General features: G+C 58.4%; 1 protein-coding gene across 1 annotated transcript; it reads left to right on the top strand.

Moving 5' to 3' along the window:
- Window positions 1-3,761: 3,761 nt before the first annotated feature.
- On the top strand, window positions 3,762-19,168 carry TTLL10 (tubulin tyrosine ligase like 10). The gene is made up of 13 exons (XM_047727648.1): window positions 3,762-4,111; window positions 5,707-6,110; window positions 6,771-6,851; window positions 6,928-7,063; window positions 7,188-7,306; window positions 7,471-7,600; window positions 8,855-8,940; window positions 9,266-9,437; window positions 10,329-10,500; window positions 11,073-11,213; window positions 17,534-17,650; window positions 17,960-18,053; window positions 18,441-19,168. Exons 1-13 carry the CDS (start codon window positions 3,777-3,779, stop codon window positions 18,869-18,871), a joined length of 2,418 nt encoding a protein of 805 aa, XP_047583604.1. The 5' UTR covers window positions 3,762-3,776; the 3' UTR covers window positions 18,872-19,168.
- Window positions 19,169-19,834: the final 666 nt, after the last annotated feature.

Below are 19,834 nucleotides of genomic sequence, written 5' to 3'. Positions count from 1 at the left end.
CCCACAGGCGAGTGCAGTAGACATTCTGTGCTGTGTCCCAGTGAGGACAGAGTCTCCCTCTCCCCGCTCCAGCCACCACAGTGTCGCAGTTAAGAATGGGAACATTGTCCGAAATCGGTGAGGCCAGGATGGCCCTTTGTTTTATCTTTTGATCTGAAGCCAGGATGCCGGTCCCAGACCTGCCCAGCTGACCTGCACAGGGGTGGCCCTTCTGGGCCCCCCGGAACCCCACCCTGCCCTGGGTCCCAGCTGGCCTCTTGGGCCGGGGGCGGGGGCGCGTCTGTCCCTGGCCTCCCTGTTACTCATTAACCAGCCAAGAGCCGTTCAGGAGACCGGCAAGGGTGCCCGGGTGAACACAGTCAGGGTCAAGTGCAGGGAAACTGGACGGCCCACTCCCCAGCTACAACCACAGCACAGGCGCCTGGAGGCTGTGTGCCAGGTTAGGGTCTGCAGCAGAGCCCTCCTCAGAGCCGCCCAGGGCCAACACCAGGTGACAGGGGCCACCCTGCAGACTCAGGAGGGTCGAGGGTCTTGCAGGGATCTTCCCGCTGCCTCAGCGAGCTGCAGGACGGGCAGTGCCCCCTGTCCTAGGAGTGCCCCCCACTTGGGGCCGCCTGCACCGTCGCCTGCCGATGGGTGTCTTACCAGACACGGTTAGATCTGGGTTCTGTTGTCTAATACTGTCTGGTAATGCCGTCCATCCATGGCCTGACCACCGCCAGACGAGGAGTCCCTGGAGGGACACCGGGGGGAGGGCGAGGCCCATGGGTCCTGGGCCCGTTAGTTGTGTCCACGCCAGGACCTCCCCAGCCCCCATGACCTATCTCGGCCCTAATGGATGATCTGCGCAATAAAGGGTGAGAGGTGCCTCGGGGGCTGGCTTCTGTTCCTCGCAGGGGCATGGCTGGGAGGGCTGGCAGGCACAGAGGGTCAGCAAGCATCTGAGGTGGACACCATGCTGTTGGCCCTGCCACGGAGCCAAAAGAAAGCCCAGGGACTGTGGAAACCCCCCAGCCCCACCTAGAACCCTCTCCAGGGAAGCGACCTCATCCCTCACCCCTACACGCCCGTACCCCCAAACCTCCAACCCAGGGCATGGCCAGCAGAGCACCCAGAAACCTCCCTGGGCCACTCTCTCCCCGACCCGGGCAGCACCAGGCCCCATCATAGGTGAGACCCCACCCTCAGCCTAGAGCAAAAAGCTCAGGGGAGGGGTGGAGGGGTGTGCAGGCCGCCTTTGCTTCCCCTCCATGGGCCTCAGGCCCCCACTTCCCCACAGGCCCCTCTCCAGGGCTTAGGCACTCAGTCAGGGAGGGCCCTCCAGGGGCCAGACCATCGCCACGGGGACTAAGAGTCAGAGAGCCCTTAATCTTGGGCTGCCCTCAGGCCCCCACCCGGCAGCTCCCTCCTTGCTCCCCTCTCCTCTACCTCATGCAGGTGTCCTCTATCTCAAGCTGTCCCCAAACCAGACTTCTGGATGCTGATCCCACCTTCAGCCTCCTGGCTACCCCCTAGAACCCACTTCCTTCCCTGTGAATTCCAAGAGGGTCCTAGGTTCTGCCTCCGCCAGGTGCTGCTCTGTGGCCTATGTCAGGGAGAAGGGGACCTCTGGAGTTCTGGCGGGCTCCTCCCCACCTTCCCTCCTTCCATTACCAAGTCTCTCCTGAGCCCCTCCTGCAAACTCACCCCGTGCCAGACACTGGGGAGAGGACCGTCCCTGGCAGGAGCACAGGTAGTGGTAAGGGGAGCAGAGCACGTGAACCAGGAGAGCTGCCGTGTGGAGAAGGCCAGAGCAGTCGAGAACGTGGGGGTTGGTGGGGGAGGAGGGGGTAAGGGTGGCCCAGGAAGGCCTCTGGGAGGAGACAACCAAGTGGGGACCATGGGACACCCGCCAGAGCCAAGCAGAGGCGGCAGAGGCCAGGGGCTACGTGCCGTCAGGACAGCAGGACATCCTGGCCCCGTGTCTAGGCAGCACGGCCTGGTCTCAGCAAAGGCCCCAAGCCGCAGGAGGGGTACTGGGCCTTTCCCCCACTGCCCCGGCCCCAGCACAGCCCCGCTCGGAGGCCCTCCAAGCCCACCTGCCCCCCGGGAGGTTAGTGACTCCGCTGCTTCACCCCAGGCTGCCAATGCACAGGGACGCACCCAGCCGCAGGCCATTTCCACCGTGGGAAAGGCTGGGGGCACCGCGCCATCCAGTCGGACGGGTCGCGACGCAGGGTTTTGGAGCTTGAGCTCTTCTGTAAGCCCAGGCCGGGGCCGCCTCCCCAGAACCCACAGGGACCCAGAGTGGAGCCGGGCGCCTGCCAGGATTCTGGGCCCCCAGAAGGGATATAGGGAGGGGAGCACGCGTTCCTGAGGGAAGACAGGATTGGGGGCCCTGTGCTCAGGCCAAGGAGAAGATCAGGGGCCCCACCCCCCACACTGGCTGCTGTCCCAGCAGGCCCAGGCCGGGGAGGTGCGGGGGGAGGCAGGCGGTCACCAGCCCCAGTTGCTCAGTCCAAGGCTTGGCTAGAGGAGCTCTCTGCCCTCCAGGCTGACCCATGGCCACCTCAGGGCAGAGAGTCAGAGACCACAGTCCAGCAAGACTGACCCCTGAAGCTCCCAACACCGGCACAGGCAGGCAAGGAGCCTAGGTCAGCCTCTGTGTGGGGTCAGGAAGGCCTCCCCAGGGTGAAGTCACCCACAGGGCACTCAGAAGGAAGGAGTGACTTACGGGCTACGTCAGTCCCCCAGGGCCCCCGTAACGGTGGTCACAGGCGGGGGCTTGAAACGACAGAAATGTACTCTCTCACGGTCCAGGAGGCCAGAAGGCAGAAGTCAAGGTGGGGGCTGGGGGGGGCACTCCCTCCTGAGTCTCTAGGGGAGGGAACTTGCAGCCCCCAGTGGCTCTAGGCGTCCCTGGGCTGGTGACCACACCACTTGGCCCTGTCTTCATGGGGCTTCTCCCGGGTCTCCTCCCTCTGCTCCCTCTTGGGAGGACGCTGGTCGCTGGATTTAGGGCCCCCCCAGATAATCCAGGAGGATCTCATCTCAAGATCCTTAATCACATCTGCAAATTCCCTTTTCCAAGTAAGGTCGCACCTGCAGCTTCTGGGGCTTCAGACATGGGTTCATTTGGGGGCCACCGTCCAGCCCAACAAGAAGCAAATTAAGGCGCCCCAATGAGAGACCCACACAAAACTCTGGATGGCAGCAAGGCCGCGGGACTGGAAGGCGATGCCACGGGAGAGGCTGTAGTACAGGGAGTTTAACTAGAGCAGATAACGCTTAGGAGACGTGAAATCTGAGATAGGGTCAGGTCCTGGGGGTCCTGGCATGGGTTGGGGGTCTTCAGAAGACTCAGGGATACTCAGAGGATACAAGGCCCAGATGGGAACCGTGCATGGGTCCCCCTGCTCCAGCACCAGCCCAAGCCCCTCCTCCCAGCTCCCCAAGGATCCTGGCCTCCTGCCCCTCCTGATCTCCCAGCCGTGCCGCTGGGCTGCTGTTGCCCAGAGACGGTTGCCAGGCCACCACTGTTGTTTCCCTGGCAGAGGGCTCACACCACCTTGCTGGACAGGTAAGAGGGACAGGCAGGCCGCCAGCGTGAGTCCTTGCTGGATGTGAGGGCTGTGGCCGCCATCCTGTGCTTCCCCCCGAACCTGGACACCAGGGACCTTGTGCGTTCTGTCAGGACCCTGCCAGGAGCAGAAGGGAGACGAAGGAGGGTCAGGAAAGGGGCATCGTGGCTGAGATGAGCCCCCTCTGTGGAGGGCCCACATCCCCAGTGCCACAGCATGAGGGTCATAGACCATAGGGCCAAGAGGGACACACCTCCTAGGGGTGGCGGCTCCTCTGGACAAGCCCCTTTGCCCAGGACGAGGTCTGTCTCCTGGACCCATCCCACAGAGGGCATCCTCCCAGACAGCCCCAACCCTGCCGCGGGCCCCAGCCCATCGAGCAATGTCAGCATCTCCTCAGCACCCCAAGACGACAAGCGTGTGTTCTGGGGAAGATGCACGGCGGGACACCAACATCTCCTCCTTCTCTTGGACATTTTCTTCAGGTTCACCTGGGTCTTCCTCTCACCAGCCTGGGGTGCCATTTCCTGCCAGTCTTTTTACCTGACCAGGTAAAATGTTTATTTCAAAATTTACTGTAAACTCGAGCTGTCCCCTGCCCTGGCCATGCTGTCCCCGTTTCCACAGCCCTTCTGGAAGGTCTGGGAGCAGTCCCTCATGGTCAAGGGGCGCCCATCCTGTGACCCCCGCGATGAGCGCGTGCCGTGAACGTCTGTGAGCAGAAAGCTGTGTTTCTGTGTTAGAATTCTGTCCCTCAGAGGAGCTCCAAAACGCGCGGGCGCCAGATCAGAAGGTGGCCAGGGCCCTGGGGCCTGACCCCGCCACACGCCCCTCCTGCCAGCCAGCCAGTCACCACCCACAGGCACACCCAGCGCCCTCTTTCTTTCCCCTTAATCTTTGTTACTTGAATGACAAGAAGCAGGAACTCACGCCTTATTTAATTCTCTTATTTAATTCTCTTTATGCTGCTCCTGCTCGAGTTACAGGCAAAGAAACTGAGTCACAGAGGGACTAGCTGGGCTGCACCCTGACCAGCCCCTCTGCTCTCAGGGCTCGGGCCAGCCCCACGCCAGGGTCCCCAGCAGCTGCCCGCTGAACTCCAGGTCCTTCCTGCTCCCATCTTTGCATCCTTCCTGCACCGTCTCTCTGAACTCCCGCTGGCCCTGTAGCCCTGTCGTACTCCGTGTCCCCTTGCTCTGACCGCAGCCCACCTGCTCTCAGGAGCGACCAGTCTTCTACTCTCAAGCCAGCACTTTCTAGGGCCTGGCTTCCTCTCTCCCCCTCTTCCACTTCTTGTGCACATGTGTGTGACGGTGTCTGTGTCTGTGCACATCTGTAGGGGGGTATCTCACGCACACCTGGGGGGGGTCGGTGACCTTGGGGCCACTCAAGAGTCCGGAGGAATGGTTCTGAGGGTCTGGACCTTGGGGGCGGTCCATACCCCAGCAGGACTCCTGGGACTTGCTGCTGGGTTCCGGGAACCTAGTGGGAGGGGACCGAGGTCCTCCAGCCCACGCGTGCACAGGCAGGCCTTCTCCCTGTCTCCTGCAGGCTGCTATCCCCCAACTGCGCCCGGACAGGAACCCTCCCATTCTGGGTGGGCCAGGGTGTGGGTGAGGGCCCCTGGGTGGTCCACACTCTGCCCACCCTCAGCCCTGCCCCGGCCACTGGCCCAGCTCCCATACTCATGCTGACCGCTATCCAGTTTATTCCTCCTCTGGCCTAAGGGGGGACTAAAGTGTTTCTTGGGTGACCAGCTGGTTTGTCTGCAAAGTAACTGTCCTCTCTGGAAAGTGATCTGCCAACACCTGGTTTGTCTTTCTCTGTCCTGCCAACTCCACAGCGTGCTGGCCACTTATCTTCTCCCAGCCCTCTAGAAAGTCCTCACCTCCCAAGCGGATTGGGAACGACCCATCCAAGAATGGCTACAATTCCCTGAAGTGTTCCCAAGTTGACCACATGGGAAAGGATGCTCCAAAGGAGACACGATCCTTGGGGCGGGGCCCGGAGTAGCAGAGGGGACGTTGCCAGAGACCTTCCTGCCGAGCCCCATGTCACAGTGCCACCCTCAACTCTGAGGAGGCACCCACTTGGGGCCAGGGGCCCCTCCAGTCCCCCAGAGACCTGACAGCGACCCTCCTTACAGCTGGCACCACCAAGGCCAAGCATGGCAATGCCAGACAGACGGTCCCCGCAGGGAAAACCTCGCCAGGGATAAACAGGATGCACAGATGGCCCTGCGTCCACGGGGCTCCAGGCCCCACGGTCACCACAGAGACAGGAGCCAGCCGCAAGCAGAAGCCCAAGCCCAGGATCCCAGGAGGCGCCCCTCCCTGGGGCTAGGACCCTGGGCTGCCCAGAGGGCCCACAGAGGGCTGGGGGTGGTATCTTCCCAGAGGTGCCCCCGCCCTGGTGCTCCTGCACCCACAGCCCGCAGCCCCACCCACTTCCTCCACCGTCGGGGACCACCTAACCGGACCCACATCAGTGGCAAGAGAGGCAAGCGGTCCAGGACTGCCGGGCTCCGGGGGAGCCACACCCGGGTGCCAGGTGAATGCAGCCCTGGGACCGGCTCTACTTCCAGCCCAGGCCAGTGCCTCCCTGGGGAGGGCATCCCACCCCGAGGAAGGCATTCCCATGGGCCAACCACACATAGCCAGTCCCTAGGAGAGAGGCCAGGAGAAGGCCGCGCTTAGGGTGTGGGGTTCGGGCCAGTGGAACAGTGCAGAGGACAGCAGAGCCGGGGTCTGAACAGGCACAGAGAGGGGACACAGCTGCTCTCCACAGTCTGGGCACTGCCCCTGCCTGTCCCAGAACCCAGCCCCTGTGCAGGACAGCCCTGGTGCTGTCTCCCCTGCCTGATACAGGTCACCCATGACCTCACGATAGACATTGTGACCCCATCTCTCCTGAGGACATCCCTGCACATGTCTCCCCCCAGCTCCAGCTTCACACCCTAGCCCTCCTCTGCACAGAGCCCCTGCCCTGTCGGTAAGCAGGGACCCTGCCCGCTCCAGGTCTGGCCCTAAATGGTGATGACTCTCCCCTCTTGCCCAAGATAGGTTCAGGCCCACCGGTCAGGACCCAGCCTGGGCTGCGATGGGCCCAGGTGGCTGAGGGAACAGCCCAGGGCCTGCTAGAAATGGGCAGGATGGCCAGATTCAGGATGGACACCTCCCCCGGACCCCTCAGACCCCACCCTGTTCACAGGCTGGGCCCATGAGAGACCAATGGGGAGCAAACAAGAGGAGCAGCTTCTGCACGTGCTAAGCCAGCTGGAACAAGACGCAGGTGTGCTTGGGGCAGGGCCAAGGGACAGGAAAGGCCCCGGCCAGGCCAGAGCCTCTGACCCCCCGCCTGCCCACAGACCTCTCAGACAACACTGACAGTGTCAGGCCTCGGGCGGCTCTCCTGGAAAAGCACCTGCTGGAGGGGGAGAAGCAGCTGCACAGCAGCAGGCAGGGGCCCTACTTCTATATCGGAGGGAACAATGGGGCCTCCATGTGAGTGAGGGGCTCAAGCTTGGCCCTGCTGCCTGCCGCCTCCACGTCCCCCCGCACCCATGTGCCCACCCACTCCTGGGTCCCCAAGGCCCCCAGGGTCACCCCTGCCTCTGTGCCCCCACAGAATCAGCTCCTACTGCAAGGGCAAGGGCTGGCAGCGTATCCAGGACAGCCGGCGTGAGGACTACAAGCTGAAGTGGTGTGAGGTCAAGTGCAGAGACAACTACTACAGCTTCCGAGAAGGTAGCAGGGGAGGGCCCCCGCCTCGGGCCTGCAGCCTGCAAGAGCCTCCTGGTCCAGAGCCAGGGGTGGCATGATGCCCCAGGCCTCCGCTCTGGGTGGCTGCAGCGGCCCGGGGAGCTCTGGCCCCCAGCCCCACGTGCCAGCCAGGACTCTGCCCCTCCCAGGTGAGCAGCTACTGTACCAGATTCCCAACAACAAGCTCCTCACCACCAAGATCGGGCTGCTCAGCGCCCTGCGGGAGTATGCGAGGGCTGTGAAGACGGCCCACAAGACCCCGCTGTGTGCCCAGGCCAAGTAAGCCCACCCCACCCCCGCCCCGGGCGCCCGCCGTCAACCCAGCACACGGCTGTGTGTGCTTCAGGGGAGCAGGACGCCACCCACATGCCCCATCCCACCTGCTGCCCTCTTCCAGGTCCCACTCCCGCCCACCCAGCGTGTCCGTCGCTAGTCCCGACCGCCCTCCCTGGAACCCGTCCACTCACCATTCTGTCTGTTCACCTACATCCATGCACCCCCACACACGTCGCCCACTCCATCCACCTACCCTCATGGACCAGCCAGTGATCTACACACACGCCACCGCCACCCACCTACCCACACCCTGTTCCCCAGACCCTCCCACACCGCTGTCCATCTGCTCCCCTCCCACCCACCGTGCCCCAGTGCCTGAGCCACTCAGCCTACTCACCCTGCTGCCCTCCCCTCACCTGCCCGTCTGCCCCCCCCAGCTGTGCGCCATCTGTCTTCCCACTCGCCGCACCCCCAACCAGGCAGGCAGCCCACCCGCTCACCCGGGACATCCCCTTCACATCCACATGTCCAGCCTTCCACCCCGACCCTACCCGTGTCAGCAACTCTAATCCACTCCCTTCCAGTGTCCGTCTCTGCACGGGGCCACCTGCCCATGCATCTACTTCCACCCAAAATCCATTTATCCAACCACACACCGACCCACACCCCACCTCTTCTCTTCTCCAAACACCCACCATCTGTTCTCCGCACACTACTGGGCAGCCGCTCAGGCCAGGCCCTCCCTCTGGGGTACAGATCTAGAGAGGTCACAGCATCTGCCCTTGAGCTCACGTGGCCCAGCCCAGGGGCCTCCTGCAGCCCTGCTGGAAGGAGCCATTCCACCCTAAATCGAAGGCCTGGTTGTTGACAAAGAGGGATTAGAGGGCAGCCCCCAGCCAGGGGAAGACGGGTGGACTAGGCCGGGGTGTCCAGGGGCCCGTACAGACCACTCAGTGCATGCCTGGGGACACAGCTCAGAACCGTTGGCGCACAGTGGTGCGGTGGGAGAGGGGCAGGGCATGGGTGATGCAGCCTGCAAAGAAGCCAGGTGTGTGAGGACCCAGAAAAGAGTGCTCCTGGCAAGGGGACAGAAGGTGCAGAAGGAACAGCTGGTGCTGGGGGACAGAGGCAACCAGCTTTCCAGTGGACACTGTCCTCCAGCTGCCCCCAGGTCAGTCCCCTAGAAAGGCTCGCTGGCCTAGCCTGGGGGGAGGGGACAGCCCTCCCTGTGTCCTCCCCACCTCCCTGCTCCCCCAGGGTCCTGAAAATGGAAGAATTTTTCCCAGAGACATACCGTCTGGACATCAGGGACGAGAGAGAGGCTTTCTTCACTCTCTTTGACGGTGAGAGGCCACTGGACGCCCGGCCTGCTCTGGGAGATGGGTTCAGGGATGGACCAAGAACCCGGCACGCTTGGGGCGGGGCCGGGCCTTACAAGGCGAGGGGGGCGTGGCCATGGAGGGGTGAAGGGGTGGAGCCAGGTGGGCGATGGGTGGAGGGTCAAGGCTGGGCCTTGTGGAGGCGGAGCCTGGTAAGGGGCGGGACCATGGTCGGGGGGCGTGGCCGTGGCCACTCCTGGGCGTGGCCAGGCCTGACTGGGCGTGGGCGGGGCGGGGGCGGGGCGGGGGCGGGGCGGGGCTAGCCCGGAGTTCGGGGCTCTTCCTACAGGAAATCACATCTGGATCTGCAAGCCCACTGCCTGCAACCAGGGCAAAGGCATCTTCCTGCTCAGGAACCAGGAGGAAGTCGCTGCCCTGCAAGCCAAGACCCAGAGCATCGAGGACGACCCCATCTACCGCAAGATGCCGTTCAGGGCGCCTCAGGCGCGGGTCGTGCAGAGGTGTTGGGCATAGTTCACAGTGGGGCTGGCCGTGGGCCCCGCTGGCGTCTGGGAGAGCTGGTGGGGCTCCCAGGGCCCATAGAGGAGTCCTCGGTCATGGAAAGCTGTGGTGCCCTCAGCTGGGCCCCTGTGTAGCTGGCAGAGGTGGGGTGGTCACAGCTTGTCCAGGCTGCAGAGGAGATGCCCTCCACCCCAACCCCACACACAGAGGCTCCTGCACATGGAGGTAGAGACAGGGAAGCCTTGGTCGGTTCGTTCCCCAGCCTGGGCACTGCCCCTCTGTCCTGTCCTGCAGGAAGGCCAGCCAGTCTCCCATCCCCAGCGCAGCCAGCCCCAGCCTTCAGGCCTGGAGCAGAGCTGACCACCCCTCCCTGGCTCCCTCTGCCTCTGGACGGGATCCAGACCCTCAGCCTCACAGCGGGAGGTGGAGGAACAGCAATCTGGGCTCCCAAGTTCCCTTTGGAGCTCCCCACATGTCAGGGTGACTCTGCCACAGCTGCGGTCTGCGCCCCCCTTCGGGCCTCGGGGTCTTTAGACCTACCGTTCCTTCCACTTGGGATGTCTCCTCCCGGCCATCCGCCCTTGAAGGCCCAGTGTCGGCCCTCCCTCCTCCAGGAAGTCTTCCCTGCCCACAGGGGCCCAATCTACTCCCACGCTCAGGAATCCTAGTGAAAATTGCCCTGGGGGGTGGGGGGACTGCCTTGGGAGGGGCGGGGCACCCCAGACACGTGCACGGGCTGAGGGTTGGGGCCAGGCTCAGAAATGTCCCCTCAGAAGAGAGAGCCCACAGACACCTGGGACAAGTGGTGCTGAGGAACTGGTCTGGGCCCAGGAGGGGACCAGGGGACACAGACTAGGCTGGCCATGCCCTCAGCCCCCATGTGTCCCCAGGTACATCCAGAACCCACTGCTGCTCGATGGGAAGAAGTTCGACGTGCGCTCCTACCTGCTCATCGCCTGTGCCATGCCCTACATGGTCTTCTTCGGCCACGGCTACGCCCGCCTTACCCTCAGCCTGTATGACCCTCATTCCAGCGACCTCAGCGGCCACCTGACCAACCAGGTAAGGGGACCCCACAGATGAGGGCCCCCTCTGCAGCCTTGGTACAAGATCGCTGCTCGGCACACAGAAGGGAGTTCAGCTGTGGACTGACGCTCAGGCCCAGAGGCGGCCCACTCGCTTTGATGGGGAGAGGCCACTGGATGCCAGCCCCGCTCTGGGGAGATGGGTTCATGGATGGAGCACGGCCCTGGGCACGATTAGGGAGGGGCTGGACCTGGGGAGGTAGAGGTGAGCCCATGGCCACAAAGGGGAAGGGTGGAAGGTCAAGGGCGACAGGTGGAGGCGGAGCCTGATAGGGGCGGGACCACGGCTGGCGTGGGAAATCCGTGGGGAGGGGTCTCCGTGAGGACCTCCGTGGAGAGACCCTGTGCGCAGAGGTCTCCGTGACAGGGTCTGCGTGGGGGCCTTCCACGAGAATCGGGGGGACACTTGACGGTTGAGAGGGTCTCAGCAGGGCTTGCCGGGTAGCTGGGGTAGCGGCGGTGGGGGGGGCTCTCTGCGGGGGCCCTCAGCGGGGGCAGAGCCTCGGGGTGTTCGGGAGTGGTGGTCTGCAGGTACCACACTGCCCCCAGTTCATGCAGAAGAAGAACCCCCTGTATGTGCTGCTCAAGGAGGACACGGTATGGAGCATGGACCGGCTTAACCGCCACATCAACGACAGATTCAGGAAGATCAAGGGGCTCCCCAGAGACTGGGTCTTCACCACCTTCACGGTCCGTGCGCCCCTCCCGACACCAGCCTGTGGGGCTGGGGCTAAGGGTTAAGACCCCTCACAGTGGGGGGCGCTGGGCGCAAGGTGCTCACACCTTCCTGGGAAGTGTGTCCGCACTAAAGTGTGTGTCACGTGCGTGTGCATCTAAGCAGTGAGTGTGGCAGCTGGCCACTGGGAGGGGGGCTAGTTACCCCCTCCCTCTCTGCCTCCCCTTCCCTCTCCCTCCCTCCTCCCAATCTCTCCCCCTTGCCCTCTCCCTTCCTCTCCCTCCCTCCCTCCCTTCCCTTCCCTCTCCCTCCCTCCCCCTCTCCCTGTCTCTCCCTCTCTCTCTCACTCTTTAATGGCTCACCTCACACGGAGTTCTCTACTTTAAGCTGTACAGTTCAGGGGGTTTAGTTTATTCATAAAGTTGTGGAATGATCACCACCTGGTTCTTCAAACAGAAACAGCCACACCCATCAACAGTCACTCCTCATCACGTCCCCTGGCTCTTGGTGACCATGCCTGTCCCCACAGATTACCCTATTCTGGACATTTCGTAATAATGGAGTCATCATGGCCTTTCCTGCGTGTGGCATCCCTCATTCCTGTCTGTGACTCAGGAAGATCTCACTGTAGGGTTACAGTTTCTTTGCATAAACATTTGTTACCAGTGGATGTGGGTTATTCCCACTTTTTGTCTGTCATGAGTAATGCTGCTGTGAATATTCATGCGCAAGGTTCTGCACGGACACATTTTCAGTTCCCTCAGGAGTGCAGTCGGAATGCCGTGTGCGTCGCGCGGTAACGAACGTTGAACTTGTCGAGGAACGGCCCACTGTGCGCCACGGGGCCTGCAACACGCCACACTCCCACCAGCGATGCGGAAGGGTCCAATTTCTCCATATTCTCACAAACACTGTTCCTTTTCCTTCTTTTTTTTTTAAAGTCATCCAGTGGGTGCGAAGTGGTATCTCATCGTGGTTTTGATTTACATTTCCTTAATGATGAATAACGTTGGGCATCCTCTCACGCGCTTATTGGCCATCTGTGGGTCTAAGAGTTTTTGCGTGTTCTGGATACTTAGACCCTTATCAAATAACATGACTTGCGCGTATTTTCCCCCGTTCTGTGAATTGTCTTTTCACTTTTTTGATAATGTCCTCTTTCTTGCACCAAAATTTTTGATTTTGAGGGAATCCAATTCATCTATTTTTTCTTTGTTACTCATGCCTTCAATGTCATATCTAAGGATCCATTTCCAAATCCAAAGTCGCAGAGATTTGTACCTGTGTTTTCTTCTCAGTTTTATCACCTTGGCTCTTACAGTGAGGCCACTGCTCCCTTTTGAGTTAATTTTTGTGTACGATGGGAGGGGTCCACCCTCATTCTTCTGTGTGTGGATGTCCAGCTTTCTTAGCACCGCGGTCAAGGACACTGTTTTTGGCATACTGTTGACAGTCGACTGGTCAGATAGGTCTGGGTTTCTCTAGAATTTTTTTTTTAAGATTTTATTTATTTATCTGACAGACAGAGATCACAAGTAGGCAGAGAGGCCAGCAGAGAGAAAAGGAAGCAGGCTCCCTGCTGAGCAGAGAGCCCGATGATGCAGGGCTCGATCCCAGGACCTTTAAAGCCTGAGGCAGAGGCTTTAACCCCCTGAGCCACCCAGGCGCCCCTTCTCTAGAATTTCTATCAATTCCATTCCATTGATGTGCGAGCCAGGGTACGCTGTTCTGACAGCTGCTATTTCCTTCACTCTGCGAGTGTGGTGTGTTACACCGACTGGTTTTCATGCACAGAATCGCTCCCGCATTTTGGCGTAAATCACACTCAGATGTGATCTGCTAACGTGCGAGCACGCTGCTGGATGTGGTTTGCTGGCACTTCAACGACTGTGTCTGTGTCTACACACACCAGCCATACTGGTCTGTAGCACTCTCTTGCATGCTTGGGATGTGTTTCTCTTCTTTTTTGGAAAGTTTGTGAAGAGTTTGTGTTAATTCTCTAAATATTTAGAAGACTTCTCCAGTGAAGCCACCTGATCCTGGCCTTTTCTTTGTGGGAAGGTTTTTAATGACCGACTCGACTTGTGCTTGTCATAGGTGATTCAGATTTTCTGTTTCTTATTGGGTTGAGCTGTTAGTTTGTGCGTTTCTTTCAAGTTGTCTAATTTGATTGGGAATAAAACTGCTCATAGAGTTCTATGAGTCCTAGTCCTTTTTATAATTATTTTCATCTCTACGTGAGGTCTTCCTTTATTTCTTGAGTCTTTTCTCCATTTTCTCAGTCAATCTAGCTATGAGTTTGTCCATTTTGTCAATCTTTTCAATGAACCAGCTTTTGGTTTCATTTATTTTCTTTGCTGTTCTCTATTCTCTCGTCCATTTATACCCATAATTTTTCTTTCTTTGGATTTTCTCCTCTTTTTCTAGTTTATTAAGGTTTAAGTCTAGGTTATCGATCTGAGGTCTTTCTTCCTGTTTTTTTATAGGTGTTTACCGCCATAAATTCCCCCCAAGCACTGATTTTACCACAATGCATAAGACTCTATGTTCTACCTTCATTTCATTTGTTGCTAAGGGGTGTGCTGTTTAATTTCCACAAACTTGTGAATTTTCCAATTTTCCTTCTCGCAGATTTTTAATTTCATTTCACTGTGGTCAGAGAACATACTTTGTATGTTTTGAACCTTTTCATAATTATGGAAACTTGCTTTCTGTCCTAACATTTTGTCCGCCCTGGAGAATGTTCCATGTTCACTTGAGAAGGACACACACAGCGCACACTCTGCTGTTGCGGATGTCTGGAGTCTGCTTACATTATAGTGTCGTTTGAGTCTTCTGTTTCCTTGTTGATCTTTGGTCTAATTATTCTACCCAACGTTGAAAGTGTGGTATTGAAGTCTCCAACTGCTGCTGTTAAATTGTCTGTTTTGCCCTTCAGTTCTGTTTTCCCTTCATGTATGTTGAGGATCTGTTGTTAGGTGCACGGGTGTTTAAATTATTACATCTTCTGGATCTATTATTATACAGAGTCCTTTTCCTTCTCTAGAAAAAATTTTTGTCTTAAAATTTATTTTCTTGGGGCGCCTGGGTGGCTCAGTGGGTTAAGCCGCTGCCTTCGGCTCGGGTCATGATCTCAGGGTCCTGGGATCGAGCTCCGAATCGGGCTCTCTGCTCAGCAGGGAGCCTGCTTCCTCCTCTCTCTCTGCCTGCCTCTCTGCCTACTTGTGATCTCTCTCTGTCAAATAAATAAATAAAATCTTTTTTTTTTAAAGATTTTATTTATTTATTTATTTATTTGAGAGAGACAGTGAGAGAGAGCATGAGTGAGGAGAAGGTCAGAGGGAGAAGCAGACTCCCCATGGAGCTGGGAGCCCGATGCGGGACTCGATCCCGGGACTCCGGGATCATGACCTGAGCCGAAGGCAGTCGTCCAACCAACTGAGCCACCCAGGTGTCCCTAAATAAAATCTTTTAAAAAAAAAAAATTATTTTCTTATTTTGTCTTAAAATCTATATCAGTATAGTCATTCCGGCTCTTTTGATACTGTTTGCATGATATACCCTCTTTCCATCCTTTCACTTTCAGCCTGTGTCTTTGAATAAAAAAAAGTGAGTCTCTTATAGACAGGATATCAAGGGTTGTGTTTTTTAATGCATTCTGCCCATCTCTGTTATGTAATTATAAAGTTTAATCCATTTACATTTGATACAGTTACTGGTAGGTAGGACTTACATCTACTTTTCTATTTGTTTTCTACATGTCGTATCTATTTTGCTTCTCAATTCCTCCATTACTGCCTCCTTTTGTATTAAACACATATTTCCTAGTGTATCATATCTACTGTCATTTCTTTTATTATATGTTTTTGAATTATTTTCTTTGCTGTTGCCCTGAGGATTACCATTAACCTCTTAATCTATAATAATTTAGTTTGGACTAATACCAAGTTGATTTCCATAGTATTAAAAAAAAACACACAAGGGGCACCTGGGTGGCTCAGTGGGTTAAAGCCTCTGCCTTCAGCTCAGGTCATGATCCCAGGGTCCTGGGATCAAGCCCCACATCGGGCTCTCTTCTCGGCAGAGAGCCTGCTTCCTCCTCTCTCTCTGCCTGCCTCTCTGCCTCCTTGTGATCTCTGTCTATCAAATAAACAAACATTTAAAAAAAACACACACACAAAAACCCTTGTTCCTAGATAGTTCTTTCCCTCCCTTTATGCTGTTCTTTTCACAGATTACAGCTGCATACATTGTGTGCCCGTCGGATAGAGAATTCTTGGTTGACAGTTTTTCCTTTCAGCATTTGAATATGTTCTGGAACCCATGGTTTCTGATGAGAATTTGGCTGTGAATCCTATCAAGGACCCCTTATGACTCATCACTGCTCTCTTGATTTCAACATTCTCTCTTTGTCTTTTGAAAGTTCGCTTATGATACGCTGGATCTCTTTGAGTTTATCCTACTTGGTGACTTCTTGGGTGTGTAGACTTTTTTTTTTTTTAATCAAGTTTGGGAAGTTTTGTATCATTATTTCTTCAACTATTCTTCCTGCCTCTTACTCCCTTCTCCTCCTGGGACTCCCATCACACGCGCTGGTCTGCTTGATGGTGTCTCAGCAGCCTCTGTAGCTTCGTTTCTTTTTTCTCAATTCCCTTTTTAATGTTCCTCTGACTGGATAATCTCGGTTGACCTGTCTTCGAACAACTGTTAAGCCCCTTGAATTTCATTTTTTATTTACTATGCTTTTCAAATCCAGAATTTCTGTGTGGTTTCCTTTTATAACACCCATCCCTTCACTGATATTCTCTATTTGGAAGGGTATCATGCTCATATTTTCCTTTAGTTCCTTTCAAGCGAGGTCTTCTGGGGAGGCCAGCAGAGAGATCCCAAGGTGGGAAGAAGGAATAAAACCAAGGCAAGTTAAAATTCTACAGGCCTTGGTCTTCTTACCAAGACTCAAGATTTGTCTTTCACAAACACTCCTCAGGTTGCTGCAAGCCTTGGGTTAGTTTCCGGGGTTCTGAGAAAGTTGATTCTGATTATTTTTGCCAGGTTGCTTTGTTTGGTGCCTTTTATGGGGTGACTTATTTTCAGATGTCCCCTCTCCGCCATTGTGCTGAATCCATGACCCATCCAGTGGGCTTCTTTTGCCACTGAGACGCTCGCTGTGGTCACCAGTGACCTCCCTGTTGCCAAACCCAGGGGTCAGTTCCCAGTCTTCGTTTTCCCTGATCTGTCAGCCAGTTTGGACCAGCTGTTCATTCCCTGGTGTTTTCTCCCTCTGGCTTCCAGGGCCTTGCCCACTCCCTCTTGGCACCCTGTTCTGGGCCCCCCACATCCCAACTACTGCTCTCTGGAGTCCCAGGGCTCTGCTCTTTATCAGCACCACTGGTAATGAAAGTCTCCTGGCTTCACAGTTAAACATCTGGCCCTGACCAGATGCCTTATATCCCAGAGCTTATCAACACCCATCTGCAAGCTCTTAAACATCTCAGACTCCATTGTTCTCCTCCTCTTCTCAGTGATGGGGGCTTCATCCCTGCAGAGTTTTAGACCAAAGACTTAAGGATAGCTCTTTCACAACTCATAACCCATTCATAAACCAGTCAGGTCAGCTCTACATCAAAATACATTCAGAACCCAGCCTAGTACCTCCACCTGCCCAGCAACTCCCTCATCGCCCTCCATTTCTCTCAGCAGAGCAGCCAGGAGGCACTCACTCCCTGCTGCCCTCCGGCTCGCTGCAGCCATGGTGGCAGCCTTGCTCTCTTCCCCCAACACCTCGACACACTCGACACACTCGCACTCACAGCTGCTGCCCTTCCCCCAAACTCCCCACCCCTATCCCACAGACCTTCCATTCAGTCCAAAGTCCGCTCACTATTTCCTCACTGGGGCCCAACACCCACACCCTTTTTTGCAACCACCACCCCAGAAGCCCCCAACCCGGCTTCGTTTTCTTTATCAGCACTTCGGCTGCACAAAATATACATGCGTATTTGTGTATTTACATGTCGCGTTTGTTTTCTCTCTCTCCTGCTGTGAGTGAGCTGCTCAAAGTTCTCTTCACTCTGGTACCCCAGTCCCTGCCATGAAGGAGCAGCTCCACATGTTTGCTGAGAGAATAAAACAAGAGTGAATGAGTTTCTTGCTGTGAGCCTGTGACTCAGTGTGAGAGTGTGAGTAGCGGCGCAGGTGGGAGCACAGGTGAGGGTACAGGAGAGAGCTGGGCAGGACAGAGGTGGGAGTGCAGGTGAGGGCTGTGGTTGTAGCTGCTCAGGCCTGGGAGATGCAACCAGGGGGTGACTGGATGTCACCCCTCCCTGTCCCCCAGAAGCGGATGCAGCAGATCATGGCGCACTGCTTCCAGGCTGTCAAGTCCAAGCTGCACCGCAAGCTGGGCTACTTTGACCTCATCGGCTGTGACTTCTTGATCGATGAGAACTTCAAGGTACTTCTTCAGTTTCCTGGGACCAGTGGGGTTTGGTACGCAGGGGCCACCAGTGCCTATCCTGAGCCCGCAGGCAAGCCCATGCGCCAGGGTCGCAGTCAGACTCTGCCACCCCTGCCGAGCTCCTGCAGCTGGAGCAGTGACCCCCCAGAGCCAGACCCTCAGAGCCTTGGCTCCTTGGGCAAATAGGAGGAGTGAGGCCACAGAAAAGGGGCTCCCCAGGATCACTCGCCTTAATGGGGACCAAGGCTTTAGCCTTCCCTGGGCCAAGTGATGTGTGGGGACGATGCTAACCAGCGTTGGACCCAGGTGTGGCTGCTGGAGATGAACTCCAACCCCGCCCTGCACACCAACTGTGAAGTCCTGAAGGAGGTGATACCAGGCGTGGTCATGGAGACGCTGGGTGAGGCCTTTGCAACCCCCAGACCCTCAAACAGGCCCCTCCCTGCTTGCCCAGCTGTGGGTGCGCCAGTCCACCCTCCCCAAATTCACATGCCCGCAAACCTAGTTCTCCAACATCCAGAGGACCTACGTGGACACCGCACCCTCTGCTCGGCCCCGCGTTAGAAGGGCGTCCCTGCCCACCCTCCCCACCACCTCGGTGCCGGCCACACCTCGTCCCCAGCTGGTCCCGCCCCTCGGCTCTCTCACCGGCAACTCCGCCTGGCCTCAGAACCTCCACCCCACTGGGGGAGGGGGCGTGACGCTGGGGGAGGGGGCGCTGAGTCCCCGCCGCTCCCACGTCCCCGCAGCCAATGCCCCCGCTCACCCCCTCCCCCGCCGCCCCCAGACCTGGCCATCGAGACCTTTCAGAAGAGCTTGCGCAACCAGAAGATGCTGCCTCTGCTCTCCCAGCGCCGCTTCGCGCTCCTGCACAACGGCGAGGCGGACCTGTGGCCGCGCCTGGGGGGCCCCCGCAGCGCCCGCCGCCCGCCGCCCCCACGGCCAGCGGGCGAGGCCGACTGCTCGGCGCCACCTCAGCCCCGCGCCGTCGACAGGCCGGGCGCGCGCAGGCCCGCGCTGCCCGGGAGCCCCGGAGGCGCGCACAGGCGGCCGCCCTCGGCGCAGAGGCGGCCCCGACCGCCCGGCCCTGGCCCCGACGGCGCCCAGAGCGGGGAGCCCGGGGCCGAACGGCCGCGCGCGGGCGGTGGGGACCCGGCGCGAGAGCCCTCCCCGGGGCTGGCGACGGAGCGCAAGAGCGCGGGGCTCCGCGGCTCCTAGCGGGCAGCCGCCGGCGCCCCCGCGGGACCTATAAAGGCTACTTTGTTACAAACGCCTCGGCTGCGGATCCGGCGGCCCCAGCCCCCGGGTGCCCCCCTGTCGCTCCTTCGCAACGCCCTTGCCTCTGCCCCACAGGCCCCTAGTCCACTGCTGGGATCTGTCCTTGGCGGCTGGGGTGGGGGGAATAGGGGAGCGGGCTGAGGAGTCTGTCCTACTGGGAGGGGAGGAGCTCCCCACAGCCTTCCCCTCTGCCCTCCTGCGGCGGCCTCTGTCCGGGGGAAGCCCGCTAGGCCCTGGGCTCCTATCACCCTGAGTCCCTCTGGGACTGACAGGAACAGCTCCCGCACCCCCACAACCCACGCGGCCCCTGCTGCCTGACTCTGGGGTCCCCACGGAAAGGAGGGCTCCCTCACACTCAGCAGAGGGGGCTGCCCTCACCCTGCCCGGGCCCAGCCCCTTTCTGGGCCTTCAGAGCCCAGGCCCGGGCTCTGCACCCCCCTCTGCCTCCCATGGCCCCTAAGTTCCCACAGACCCTGCGACAGAGGCTGAGCATCTAGGCCGCCGGTGAGGGGCACATGGCCACCGCAGGGCAGCCCCGAGGGACGTGCTGGGCCAGCACTGGCCCCACCCAGGCCAAGCCATGCATGGCTTCAGTGTTCCCATTCCTCATAGGCCCAGCCCTGTAGTTGAGGGAGATTTAGGGCCTCGGATGTGTCCAGGTCCCCTGCTGCCACTAGATGTCCAGAGCCACCAATAATCCCCTCTCCCTTGTCCCCCCAGCCACCCACACCTTCCCAGTCCAGATGCTGGGGTCCAGGCAGCCCAACCCCCAGCCACCACCCCATACCCATACCCCCACCAGCTTGTACACCTCCTCCTCTGCTCCCTCTTATGCTCCCGTCCCTCACCCCAGCAAATGGTTACCACCGAGTCACAGATGCCCTCCTCCTGACCCACTGGGTC

The sequence above is a fragment of the Lutra lutra genome, chromosome 4 (assembly GCF_902655055.1).
Source record: "Lutra lutra chromosome 4, mLutLut1.2, whole genome shotgun sequence".
In the NCBI taxonomy this organism is placed as follows: Eukaryota; Metazoa; Chordata; class Mammalia; order Carnivora; family Mustelidae; genus Lutra; species Lutra lutra.
The sequence above is the reverse complement of the archived record's forward strand: the minus strand, read 5'-3'. Positions and strand labels throughout refer to the sequence as shown.